Source organism: Lissotriton helveticus, chromosome 3_1 (assembly GCF_964261635.1).
Source record: "Lissotriton helveticus chromosome 3_1, aLisHel1.1, whole genome shotgun sequence".
Lineage (NCBI taxonomy): Eukaryota > Metazoa > Chordata > Amphibia > Caudata > Salamandridae > Lissotriton > Lissotriton helveticus.
In genome coordinates this window covers 1684345194-1684359353 of record NC_136061.1, presented here as the reverse complement: position 1 = coordinate 1684359353, position 14160 = coordinate 1684345194, and the positions used below count along the sequence as shown (strand labels likewise).

Sequence of the window (14160 nt, the reverse complement as noted above, 5' to 3'; positions counted from 1 at the left end):
ATGAGTTGCAACACATATATATACCAAATTCCAAATACAAATATGCCACAGTAAGTGTTCCTAAAACTACCTTACCATACAAGGGCATCCAAAACCCACAATAGGTGCCGCAAAATGGCTGTTACCAAGCATAGGGTGTCCAGATTCCAACTGCCAAGTTCTAAATTCGACCAAACGGTCAGTGCACGGCGAACCAACAGAAGAGATCTTAGTCGAGGACCGGCGCCACCTGGATGGTCAGATCGGAAAGAAGGGAAGAAACGCCTTGGGTGCCAAGACTCGGGTCTCTTCTGGCAGCGATCGCGTCCTCAGCGAGATTCCAAACCTTCGTCACGACCAATCCTTCGGGCATCCGAGTCGCCGATGACCCCCACGTGTCGGGCGCCAATTTGTCGTGCAGGCCTCAGCCAGATCCGCTAGTGCAAGGGGTTCGCCCTTCTCTGCACGAAGTCCTCAGACCAAACAGAAAGAAGTTGGCACAGAAACTGTAAATAGAATTTATTACACCTCATGAGGTGGTGCTACGGTTCAAACAGTACCCTTCGGCATTGCAAGAAGTAGCACCCCAAGATAAGAATGCATGGTTTATTTATACCCACACAGGGGCTCAAAATAAGGCGGTACAAAGCACAAGAGCACATTTTATGTACATATAAGGTAATAACGAGAGGCACAATCGATCCGTGGGAGGAGCTAACAGTCTTGGGGGTTCGGCTAACACATTCCAATCTAGAGCTAATCACTACCAGATGTGAACCCTAACGGTCAGCGGCAACACAAGGGGACGCTAATAATAGCCTTTTGCTGGGCAGATTCAAGTGCCATGAACAGCAAGATAGGACAGAGCACATGGTTGGCACGAGGTAGCATGCGGCAGTCAAAATGGCTGGCATGAATACAAAATGGAGTCCGTTAAATGTCAAGATAACGGCTAGAACTAAGATGTCTTTCGCTAATGCTCAATCTAATTGCTGTTAAATTACAACACTACCACAACCGCTGGTCCAGGGGGTTGGCACCGACCCTGTGCCCCGACACCCCCCCCAACCACGTGTGGACCAAGCACCACTCACCGGCTGCTCCGGGACTCTGTTTGTCTCCTTTTCGTGGCGGCAGGCGTGGGGAACATGCAGGGCTTTTCCAGCCGGCTTCCTCTGGCCCTGTTCCTGTTGTGCAGGGCTCTCCTCTGGGCCAGAGGGCCCCGCCAGCAGTGCCTCACCAGACCTCACCCGGGCCCCCTCCCTTGGGGACCTGGGGCTTCACAGACCAAACGCAGGGCTCTGATGCAGCCTCCGCGAGGCTGCAGGCGTCTTCGGGGTTGTTTGGCCAGCGCGGGGTAGGCTCCCGCCTGGCTCATTTGTCCACACGGGGCTCCCTCGTCACCACGGGAGCCCCACACCATCGCCACTTGCTTCTGTCGTCTTCCTGCCTCCCGGCAGCGGCTTCCGTCGTGCGGGGCCCGCCCTCCTCCAGGTGGCTCGCAGGTCTTCCGGGTCACCGCAGTGATCTTCCCTCGGCGCTAGTGTGGGGTAGGCACCCACGAAATTAAATGAGCACCAGGTCGCGGCACACACGGCGGGTAGGCACCCGCTCATAAATTATTCCTGAAGCAAGGTAGACACCCGGGAAAGGGGGCATTAAAACACGGCAGTACGCGGGGTAGGCACCTGCCAGCATCCATTGGCCAAAAGCGCGCCAAATCGCGTGGGTAGGCTCGTGCGGCACTTTCAAAGGGTTCAGAGGCGGCAATGACGCGGGGTAGGCTCCCGCATCGCTTCACAATCAAACAGTTCCTTTAGGCCAAGCAGCTCTTCTGCAGCACAGCGCTTTGGGGGCACAGTCCTCTTAATACAGCGCTTAGGCCTCAGCTCCTCACCTCCTGGCCATGTAGGGAAAGGTGCCCACGGTCCTCTTCTTCTGGCCAGCACAGATGCAGCGCTCCTCTCCACGGGCAATGACAGATAGTCCTCCCGAGGCGCTAGGTAGCAGGCAGCAGGGCACAGGCCAATCCAATATAGCGCTCTCTCCCTCAGGCGCTAGTCAGCAGAGCAGCAGGCTCTACTGGGCAAGGTCAGCAGTCAGTGGGTACTCATCAGTACAGGGCGGTAGGCTTTCACCATCCTCCACTGTAGCGTGGCACTCCTCCTGTACAGCAGCCTGTACTCCTGCAGTGGGGCTTCCACTAGCCCTGTGGACAGCAGAGGGGTTTTAGTTGGGTGCAAGGTCCAGCACACAGGCCCAGGTGGCGGTACCCCCTGGCAGCAGGTCCCCTCACGTTCCTGTCCCTGCTCTGTCTGAGCACATGGTGGCACAGCCCCTTATTTATGTGCCCCTCACCCCACCTTCCAGGCAGTGCCAGAAGCTTCCAGAAGCCTCTGGGGAACTGGCTCTAACTGGCTCAGGGGGAGGAGTTGAGCACCCTGGGTGCCAGTTTTTCCCTCCAAAAGCTGGGGTGGCTGGGAACCAAGCATCTAGACCGCTAACCAACTGCAGTCAGGTGGCACAACACACAGCCATGGCATCCATTATAAAAGCATCATTTCAGTAAGGTGCATGTTTACAATAGGGGTATTACAGGTGCGCACACCATTGCGTCACATTTAACATGGCGTCTCACACCACACATGGCCTATACAGTTTTCTACCATGGGGGAGACATTCTAAAATAGGGGTGTGAAAAGCGAAGAAATTTGGGAAAAGGGGCCAAGTCCAACAGACGCCCAGCAGTCTTCCTTTAAAAAAACATGCAATCATGCTCGAACCACATATTATGTATATTCTTTACACTATACATTAAAATTGGGATGACAAAAAGCCTGGTGATTCCTTTCGGTCAGTTGAGCAAAGTGATTGGCAAGGCCAAACATGTCATTTTGGTAGCCAACATGAACTTTACCAAGCCTGACAGTACCCAGTTCGTCATTGCAGTTAAAATGTGTTTTGTTAGCCTCTTTGCAAATTCGCACACTCAATCTAACATATACATAACATGTACATTTGTAAAGCGCACATATCACCTAAAGGTCTCAAGGCACTGAATAACAGGTGTATATTGTTACCCAACTCAATGGTACTCATTTTATCGACCTCAGATGGTAGAACGGCTGAGTGGACCCACTGGGATTAAGAACCTGTGACCATGAGGTCGAACACAGACCCCGACAGTGGAGGCATTTGTCCACTCCGCCACCAGACCCCGGCTAAGCAAAGCTGATTAGAAAAAAGTTGCTTGTTCTGCTTTTTTGGGCCGGGAAGAGGATGTAGAGAAAATTAGACATTTCATTTACGGCAATATTACACAAAATACTTGATTTAGTAGTATTGATCTTCCAGCTCTACTCAGCTTACTGAACTTAACCAGGATGCATCTCAGTTTCAATTTATCTTTATTATTGCAAAGGTTAGGCAGGATTGGAGTCTGGGTTTTGTATAAGAGACCACAACCAGGTTTAACAACCTGCGAATATTAAACAAAATGCTATTGAAGTGACTATTAGGGGGCCTTATCTCCAAGTTGGGACTATCCGTAAAATTGACTTGGGCTTTTTTTAATGACTGACACCAACTGTTGGGAGCTACTTTTGCACTATTTAACTCTTCACATCACAATGAGTTTAAAGTTCTGTCCCTACAGCATAGAACAATCCCAGGGTTAGCCCAGGTATTGGTCTATCAGGCCAACTTTAAGCTGATATGTACTGGGAAGGCAAAAAGGGAGGTAAAAACAGGAGCCTGAACAGTTTGAATTGGGCTAAATGTATCAAGGATGTGAAAATTGGAATGTTGAGGGCAAATTCGAAGTCAGTCGGAGTGCTTTTTGCTTCTAATGGCTGGTAGAAGCCCGGAGCATCAACATTCCAATGTTTGTTCTCAGCTGTTGCTGTGAACAAAGGCCTTACGGAGCCCTAGGGGCGGAATGTTCTAACAGCCTTAGAGACCTCCTTAGCAGTCTCTACTGGCCATTAAAGCCCACTCCCTTGTTAAATGCTGGAGCGGGCCTTTAATGGCTGGTAGAACCTGCTGCGTCGGGCTCTAAGGCTGTATGATAACTTATCCGGAAGGCTTCATTTTCTTAAACCAGGGTTGCAGGGAATTTAGCTTTTATGAAGTCTAAAATTGTAGAATAAGACGGGCCAGAAAGTTTGCTTGCTAAACTATGTAGTTAGAATGAGAGCGATACCGATTTTAGTTTTTAGGGTGGATAGATTGAGAGGATGACCTCCTCTCTCATGAAACCACTTTTCAAGATATGGCATTTAGAATGGAAGATCCCTTGAATGTCCATGTACCAATCCTGGCTAACAAAATGTTGCTGCCACTGTAAGTCTCCAGAGCCCTCAGCAGAGATTGGAGACCAAAACCAGTCTTGTATCATCCTTGTACTACAAGGCTAGCACTGACATTCTTCCTAGCCTATGGGGGAAACACCTTTTATTGCAGAGTGCTGTTACAAGGTTTGTCATACTGATTAGGGAGTGTGGTTACCAGTTCACAATCCTGACTTAGGCCCTGATTTGTACTTATCGGATATGTGATGTGATTGACCATCCCTAATTTGACGCAAACTCCAGTCTCATGATACAATCGCTGTGTTGTCCTCTCTTAGTAATAATTGACGGATTCCCCATATGTGCAGCTGTCCCCATAGAATATTTCTGTTGATGCGACCAAAAGCTGTTTGAAAGTATATCAAGCAGGTGTATAAGGGGGAGATGCCGGGTGCAGAATGAGTTTCCATCATCATGCACTGTTAAAATCATTGCAGACAAATAGTTAGGCTGTTGACAATTTTTAAATGTTACTGACACAAAACTGCACAGTTTACTGCCGATAAAAGGGCAATAATTTTAACACCGGTCCTTGATAATATCTCCCTGTGTCCGTTAGACATCGATGGGATGTTCCACCCTGAATGAAATACTCAGTCACCCAAACAAATGGTCACCTCCATAGAGTTCTACGGGCTCGCTTTCTAAAATCACTCAAATTCACCATTCTTTCAGACTCAAACCTGCTTCATAGAACGTGCCTGCAAATTCCATCCCATGAGGCCCATTATTTAGCTACCTTCAGGCTATTAATAAAAATAGGAAGTGATAAAAGCAAAAACTGTCTTTGTTCTCAAAAACAACAATCAGAAATGTTTTAATAAGTCCAAGGACATTGGTAAGCAAACTGAAAATGTACGTGTGTTTTTAGCTAAAGGGTTTCGGTTTTCAATATGAAACTTTCTGGAGAATAGCATTTGAGTCATACTATTGATTAATGTCCGGGTTAAGGAAGCATTGGAATGTATTTTTTCAAACGGATGGCAATATTATTACTTAGTAAGATGTTTTTATATTTTAGGTTAGCAATGATGGATTTTTATACAGCAATGATAAAATACTGACCATCTACGATGCCATTTGTCAGGTGTGCGACCCTCACATAAAAGGACTTTGCAAGTTAAAGGTAATTTGGAGATAAACACATGTATCGAAGTAGGTATTAATGTTCTATTGTTGTTTTACTGAAAATGCAAACAATAGTCTAAAAATATGATGGTTCAAAAACCTCGCGAAACCTTTTTCTTGTAAATAGTGGCATCGATCGGATTGCAGAGCCTTCACTGGTTGTTGCAAAGGTGTGATTTGTTACAATCTGCCCCATTTGCTTTTGCTCGTAATTAAACATTGCCTTTGATTTATGTTTTTCTGGTTGTTGGTGCTAAAAAGACTGTGATGTTCTACTGTCACTCATTGAATGGAAGCATGTTTATCTTCATTAAGGTATTGATATGCTCAGGGAAGGCTCCTCCGTGTGGGTGGAGGAGCGTCGCCCCACTGCTTTCTCGCAGTGCAAGAGGCGGAAACATAAAATGGTATTATAAATACCATGTTATGTTTCTGCCTCTTGCACTGCGAGAAAGCAAAAGGGTTTGGTTGGTCCTTCTCTAGGGCAGGTGAGGAGTGGCTTGCCCACTCTGAGGGCCGTGACTGTTTGGTCGGCCCCATGGCCAACCAAAGCAGGGATACGCACTCTTCGCATGCAGCCTACATCAAGAAAATGGCGTCCTCATTGACACATGTTCAGTCGGCGTCCCAACCAATCATAACGCTGCCATTGCAGCATTGTGATTAGCTTTGGGAGGGGAGGGAGGCTGCCTGCTTCCTGTGAGGAGCAGGGAGAGAAGCAGATGTAACTGAGGACCGGACCGGGCCGTTGAAGGTAGGTTACATTTTTTTTTTATTAAACCAACCACCCGCGCGACCCTCTCCTTGCGCAACCCCCCGCTTCCCCACCGGCGAGTAATGCTGGCCACGACTGGATGTGCACAATTAATGGGTTGAGATTTCACACAGTTTTGCCATACGTAAAACAAAAGTACACACAGGAGGAAAGTGAAACCAGTGTCTCCTGGTCTCACATCGGCAAGAATCTCCCTCTTGTCAGCTTAATGCCTTTATACCTCCTTCAACAATGCTGAGATTTTTCAAGGTGATGTTGAAGCTGGGCGTAGCAAGGCACGATTCCAGCAGTAGTAGGTGATAACTACCAATCCCACTGGAGCCTCTTGGATTTGGTACCTCCTCCAAGTTTTACGATTCTAGGCCTCACGTTAAAAGAAAGGACGAAAATAGGAGAACTGTGGAGGTGTGTTAAACATTTCACAAAGAGCCAAATTACACCAAAAAAAGAGCAATTCACAGGAAGCGGCCTGGCAACACAATGTAGAAAAGGGTAACCTATGTTGTACAGCAGATTTTCATGGCAATATTTACCAGATAGCAAGAAATTGTGTTATTGGTTGAGAGGGATGGAAGCCCATTCAGGCAACAACCATAATCCTTGTCACGATGAACCACAAAAGTCACTAAATTAACCTGTGCTTAACCTTCTGGTAGCTTGCAACAAAAGCAGTCAGATTTGACTTAGAAGCAATGTGTAAATTATATATGCAGCACACTGGAGATATGTAGGGGCAGATTTACAAGCACCTTGCGACACTTTTACGCTGCTGTTGCGTCACTTTTGTGACGCAGGGGTGGCGTAAACCATGCATTACATTGCAACTTAATTACAACGTGATACATCTAGGCAGATGCGTCACGTTGTAAAGTCCTCCGCCACATGAAACCTGCTTTTTTTTTTAAATGGGGACCCCTATATATCTAATAGACTTGCTATACATAGGGGAAATAACTAATTTGAGTAAAGGTTTATAGCTAAGTCAGTCAGACATTTGACAACAAATACATGAAAAGTTCTAGGTTGATAAAATGATTATCTAGATGATTATATCCCACACATATAAGACTTGTCACACATAGGTGATAGAAAAAAATATATTCATTTTATTTATTAGTATTTTTTTGTAGTTATAAAAATATAATGAATCATCACTCTCTGTGTTGACTTAATTTTATGTATAGATATACAAATTTGATCTCGAAGATTGATATTTCATATATATTATCTCTCAGGTGTATTAAGAACAATCAGGATAACATGAGACTCAAATAGATGTAGGAAGTGCGGTAGATGAAAACTATGCGCGTTTCGGCATGTGGACCTTCATCAGGTCACGGTCTATTGCACTGAAACTGAATGAAAATAGACAAGTTCTTGTAGATGGCTCTGAGGAATAATGAGACCAGTTCAAGCTGGGTAGGTTACGCCTACCAGACCAATAACAGGGGATTCTAAAAAGCGGGGGCCACAGAAATAAGTGGCTGGTTAAGATTGGATGTGGACCTAAATGTGTCCACGTGGTGAAGATAATTCCAAAGACAGATAGCTGATAGTATCAGTGGAATATGTAGTCCTTCGAGTCTGTCTGCAAACGCTTTGGAAACAATAAGTTCACACTACTTGAACGCTGTCTTCAAGTGGGCTGTATATGATCTTTAAACGCTGCATGGAGGGATACCTAATTTCTGGTAGTGAATATAACGGCAAGCATAGTATGTAAATTTGGTCGCCGGGGGCCTCAGATGGAATGCTAGATCATAAGCGTATACTATATGGGGAGACACCTAATATTGGGTGAAGATGCACCATTCACGGGGTTCTATCGATGTATACTTCAATTAGACGAGAAAATAACGCCATCCGCCATGGAACACTTTGCCTGATTGTTAATAAGATATCACCGTGACGGGGGTTCTCTCGGCTGAGGCCGTGGACCGGAAATTCAAATGACCGTTCTGACGCAGGGTGGACATTCCCTCGCAGGAAAGCCCCGTAAAACTGACGCACGCAGTGAAATCTACAAGATTTCACAGAGTCAGTTTTTAAGACGCTGCTGCGTCAAACCCTTATGCCTGCTTGAAGCAGGTGTAAGGAATTACGCACTACGTTACGTATGGGCGGCCCCTGTGCATTGCAGTAGTTGCGTCGCGCTTGCGATGTGACTCCAGCAATGCACTGCCCGTATACCACAAGATGCGTCATGCATGTGCCCCTCCTTGCACCATGGCGCGCCGCATTGTAAATGCGACGCATCCGTGGTGGGGCAAGGGGGGATTGCGTGACACATCTGTTCTGGAGTATCCCTGCTGATTTGCAGAGATGTGCCAGACATTGTAAATATGCCCCGTAATTTCAAAGTCTTAGATAAAACAAGCCCAAAGTGCCGAGATCAATCCACCAGACAGTGTACTTGGTTGCAAGGTCCTCTGTCACATGGTGTCAAGTTGCGTCAGTTTGGATGTGAAGGCCGATTGGGAGCTGTGAATCGCTGCACTGAGTTGTGTCATATTTCATTGGTTTGGATGAGGCAGCTGAACAGTAGCTGTGAGGGGCTGCTATGCGAGGTCCTGCATCAGAGGGGCAAACTATCAACAAATGCGAGGTTCTCTGATGGGTGGTCCTGCATCGAGATGTGTTGTGCTGCGCCAGTTCTGAAGAAACCAATTGGGCCAGGAGGACTACATGCTAATGCCAGCCAAAGATCTGGAACCTGGGGGACCTATGGGGATCAAGATAGAGGCCAGCAACAGGGCACAGGCATGTCCATTTGAGTCTGGGAAGATGCAGGATAGGTCTCTGGAGCTTGTTATGTATCTGTAACTCAGGACAGGAGTCCATCCATCTAGCCCTTCGGGTTCCGATGGTGGTTCTGCGTTCAAGGAGCAGGTCAAATCTTCCTTCCTCAGGCAGTAGAGCAGTAGTGCAGTGGTTCTTTTAGCAAGGCAGCAGCACAGTCATTCTTTTGAGTCCTTCACAGGTGCCAGCTTTTGATTTGGGGGAGGAACACCTATAAAACTCCCACAAATGGTTCCGGAAACTTCCTCCCCCTGTCCAGGCTACAAGTGGTCTGTGGTCATGATAGGCTGGTGTCAAGTCCCTTAATGTGTGTGCTGGGGAAGCCCTTTGAAGTGTAATGGAGTAGGGAATAACTCCTCCCGCAACCATCTTGCCATGATAGTCCGTCTTGCAAACAACTTGTCCCCCTTTGTCTGACTGTCTGTAAAAAAATACACAAAGGCCAACTTTCAATTACCGCAAGTCATGGTCATGTGATCCAGGACAGTGGAAGCAGGCGGCAAATGAGTAGGAAAATAAAATGCCAACTTTCCTAAAGTTACATTTTCAGGGTGTGACTTAGAATCTGACTGTATCCTTAAAGAGAGTTTTAAATTATAATTCATTTGAGTGTAACCATTATTTTCCTACCTGTTCCCAAACTTATCACTTATTGAGTGTAATAAGGTAGCCCACTATCATCTTTTGGGAGAGATAGGCCTTACAATAGTAAAACACTTCTAACAGAGTTTTTCACTAGCAGGGCATGTAAAACTGAACCCACATGTCCTAATTTTTAAATACAATGCCTCCTGCCCTGTGAAAACTTAGGGTCTACCTTAATAGTGGCTTATATGTATTTAAAAGGATGGTATATGCGGTTTAGTTTGCAAGGTTTAAATGGCAGTTTGAAACTGCACTACAGGCTGCAGTCTTAGGCTTGAGACATGTTCTAAAAGGCTACTGTAGAAGGTGGCACAAGGAGTGCCGCAGGCCCACTAGTAATGTTTAACTTACAGGCCATTGTACAGGTAGTACCACTTTGCTAGAGAGTTACAAGTAAATAAAATGTGCCAAACAAGTGTAAGCCAATTGTATCATGCCTTAGGGAGAGTACACATGCACGTTCACATTGGTTAGTAGTGGTAACGTTCACCAAGTCCTAAAGCTAACAAAAACAAATTTAGCAAAACAGGATGAGTTAAGGGAAACTGTTTGGCGAACTACTGCCCAAGGGTGTCGGGCCTAACAGTGCATATCTGCAAAACCAGCATTGAGCATGTGCTCTGTGAAGATCAGGCTAAGACAACCGTCAACATCACACACAATGCTGCCTTTCACCCAACTATTTAGTGCCTTGACCGGTATAATCCACAAAATCTAGCCAAGATTGGGTAGGCAGTATATGAATGTCCAGGAATCTGAGCGCATACTTTTGTAGGGTAAGACCAAGCTTGGTGATAAGTTTGACTATCATAGGGGCATAGGCCATCTGGTAAGCTATCTCCAGGGACTGGAGGGTATCCTTAACAAAATGGGAATTCTGCTTCCATAGACTAGCCCCTAATGTTCCTTAGGCACACTATGCATATGCATGGCTACCTCATAAGCTGCCACCCATTAATCAAAATCATTCCTGTTGGAAATTAGGTTGTTGATTGAGCCCAAGTCTGACAGCAACCACAAACCTACCCTAAATTAACCTTTGCTCACACTCTGGTAGCTTGGCACAGAGCAGTCAGGTTTAACTTAGAAGCAATGTGTAAAGAATTTGTGTGCGAAGTAACAAGAATAGAGAGTGAGAAATTTGCACTGTGGGTGGTGATGCAGGCTACCGGCTGATCATGCCGTAAGCCACACCCCCCTTTCACTTACGGATGCTTGCAGGGACGCCACAGAAAAGCCACGCAACAGAGCGGCCAAGGTGGATTGCATGAACGGGAGTGGGAGGCTGTGAAATTCGAGCATTTTTCACAATCAGCCCTGCAGAACTCTGCAATTCCATATTCAAAACAGAAAACACACACTAAGCTTTAACTCAACACAGAGGTATTCTGAGCATCTATTTGGGAGGAAATTTCTTTCACTCCTTCCTGGATATTTTATGGCCGGCACCTGGACAGCGGATACTTGACCAGGAAGAGACGGCAGAATTGCCGGTCTGGAAGCCCCCTTAAGGACACAGCTGAGGAGACTGGGCAAGGCGGGATATGCCTTGAGCGCTTTTTTTTCGCCACACACTATAACTTTCAGTCTGTAGTTCCTTTTGTCTATAGTCACAGTACAACCTGTGGGAGCCTTATTACTCACTAAGTTCAGGGACCTTTTTTCCAGCGGGGCTGCTCTGGCATAAATACTGAGGACATCGAGGTTGCATTAAGAATTCTGGTACGTGCTGCACCTTCTCTCCGAGTATTAACAAGCTTGCGACTTCTTGAGACTGGCTTTTTGCTGTGCCATCTGGTACCACCAGGTTTCTTGCTAAGGGGGGTAAATACATGTGATTTTCTGCCTGTTGGTGCATGGGGGCTTCTTGTACTACTTAGTTGAGGGTCACTGGCGGAGTTCCATGCGCCAAAGCCCTTTTTCACCTCATTTTGTAACGGCTAATATGTCACGGGAACTGCAAAAGAAACTTCTTGGCAACTTTCAATATGCAAAATCTCTCTAGAACCACTGCTGCCACCCATCTTGATTCCTCAGCTCTGGTTCAATGGGTCAAAAAATGTGTAGGACCTGCAGCAGCCCGGAGAAACTGTGCCGCTGCCTTGAGGAAAGTTTTGGCACAGCTTTCAGAAAATTCTGAGATGGCCACCACAGAGCTTTCCAAGCAAGATTATCCGGGGAGGACCTCCACTGATCTGGATTCGAGTACCAGACCCGTCCCTAGTGTTTCTCCCAGGGCTGGTCCCTCTACTAATCAAAATCTGGTTGATCCAAAAATGATGACCCTCGGGTGGACGCTGAGGCTGGTGAACCAAGGAACTTAAAAAATATCCTCTATTTTTTAAAGCAAAATCTGTATTAACATCCACTGCAGAGGGGGCAGAGAGTGTTCTGCCTCCTGACTCTAGTAAGAATGGGCATCTCTGTGACGGCAGTAGTCTTCTTCCACAACTTTCTGCACAACCTTTGCCTTTTCCCGGGCGGAGCCCATCTGGACTCCCCATCCCCGACGACAATGGGCTGGCTGTACCTGATAAGACCGCATCCTCTGTTGCGTCAACAGTGCAATCCGAATCCGGGTTGGGGTTGATTCGGGAAAGTTGCTCTCAGGACGATAGATCCTTCACTTTGCAATGGGACGCCAAGAGACTCCTCAACTTAATTCTGGAGGAGATCAGAGAACTCAAAATCTCTCAATCTGCGGAAATTGCTGCCATCCACGCCTTCCTCCCGAAAATCGAAAACAACATAGCCCGGGTCCCAGAGCGACTCCTTGAGGCAGAGACTAGAATCTCGCAATTGGAGGATCAAGTTTCGATCATGAATGATTAAGTTGCAGCTTATCAGAGTCAAAAATCGGCAATGGAGTATAAACTGCAGGGATTGGAGAATCACTCTAGACTCTCTAATCTTCGTATCCTCGATATTCTGGAAAGCCTCGAGGGGTAGCAGACATTACAATGGGTTAACTCTTTCATTTAAAAAAATGTCCTATCGAAATATAATGAAGATTTTACTCTTGTGCGAGCCCATCAGGCGCCCAATGCCAAATTCACGCGGACAATCCTTGTTAATTTTGGGGACTACAGGGTCAAGGAACAAATTCTAGCTAAGACCATAAAGCAGTGACAGTTAATCTCTTCGGAGGTTCCACTTTGTCGTATTTTCCCTGACATGTCTGCCTCCGCAGCCAAAAGGTGGAAAGAGTTTGTTAAAATGTTACACTTTTTCAACGAACAGGGGGCACAGGCAAAGATTGCACATCAGAGCAAACTAAAAGTGCTTGTAAAAGGCAAATTCCATGTATTTTGCAATGTCCCCAAAGCATAGGAATGACTGCAACAAATCTCTTCAAACAAGTCCTGATTGCTTCGATGAGGGCTTGTAAAATAGCAGATATAAATACTTGCTTATTTATTTCTTTATCGGTCTTTCTTCTTTTTTGAGTTTGCGCTCTTTCCTCTCAGATAGCTTCTGGGGGTTGATATTGTTATTTCCTCTTATTTTCCTTCTTTTTCTTTTTTTTCCCACTGGGGAGGGGTATGTTGGCCGGTAGTACCTGGCACAAAGTCATGGTTCCAGTTATGGAGAGTTGGAAAGCCAGTCAGGTGTGAACAGGGACAGTGGACTGCTCACCGCGGCTTTGAGGGGAGGGGGGCAAGGGGTGGAATGGGAAAAGGAAGGAAAAAAGAGGTCCATTTGTAAAATCTAGATTCATCCAATTACTATCCATAAATGCATATTCTGTCAGGGCAAGGGTGGGATTAATGACAGATTCTGAATTCCTTCAGGAAACCAGAGCCTATTTCGGAACCCCTTTAGGAGTATATCGTGCAGTGTGCTAATGTTGTTGTAAAGCTTTTATTCGACACTTTGTCATAAAGCCAACACACAATACATACATACATAAGCATAATTAAAAGTTTGTTTACAATTGAGCTAATGTATAAAAAGGAAATTCTAAAGGTGTTCTCGTTTAATGTCAACAGTCTTAACAATAAAAAGAAAATGTGGGCTATTGAATCATGGATTAAGCCAGAAAATCCAGCTGTTATTTTAATTCAAGAGACCCATATATCTAAGGGGAAGCTTGTAGATTTTTTTTATGTTTAGGCCCTGGGCAGCATACCAGGGCTTCTCCTCCTCCTCTGCATCACATCGCAGCACAGCGATCTTCTTGGGCAAAACAATTTAAGCCGAGATGGTTAATTTTGTAAGTGATCAGAGAGGAAGGTGGTGTTGGGGCGACCTGCAATGTAGGGAATAGACTTCTAACCTTTGCTAGTATCTACGCCCCAGTAGATGATAATCCTGTAATATATGAAGAGTTATTTCAATCTCTAATACAAATTCCCGTTCAAGTGATTATAGGAGGAGATTTTAATTTTTTAGTGAACCCTAAAGTTGATTGCTCAGCCATTTCTAAATAACAATGAAAACCTAAGACTATTTGGGGCATATTCACAAGGAGCTATTGCCGAATTA

General features: G+C 45.8%; 1 protein-coding gene across 1 annotated transcript in view; it reads left to right on the top strand.

Moving 5' to 3' along the window:
- LOC144824297 (von Willebrand factor D and EGF domain-containing protein-like) overlaps positions 1–14160 on the top strand; it is an 899901-nt gene that overhangs the window by 820889 nt on the left and 64852 nt on the right. Inside the window, exon 11 of the mRNA XM_078683422.1 lies at positions 5350–5454. Within this exon, the coding sequence (XP_078539548.1) occupies positions 5350–5454 (105 nt within the window). The remainder of the gene's footprint in view (positions 1–5349; positions 5455–14160) is intronic.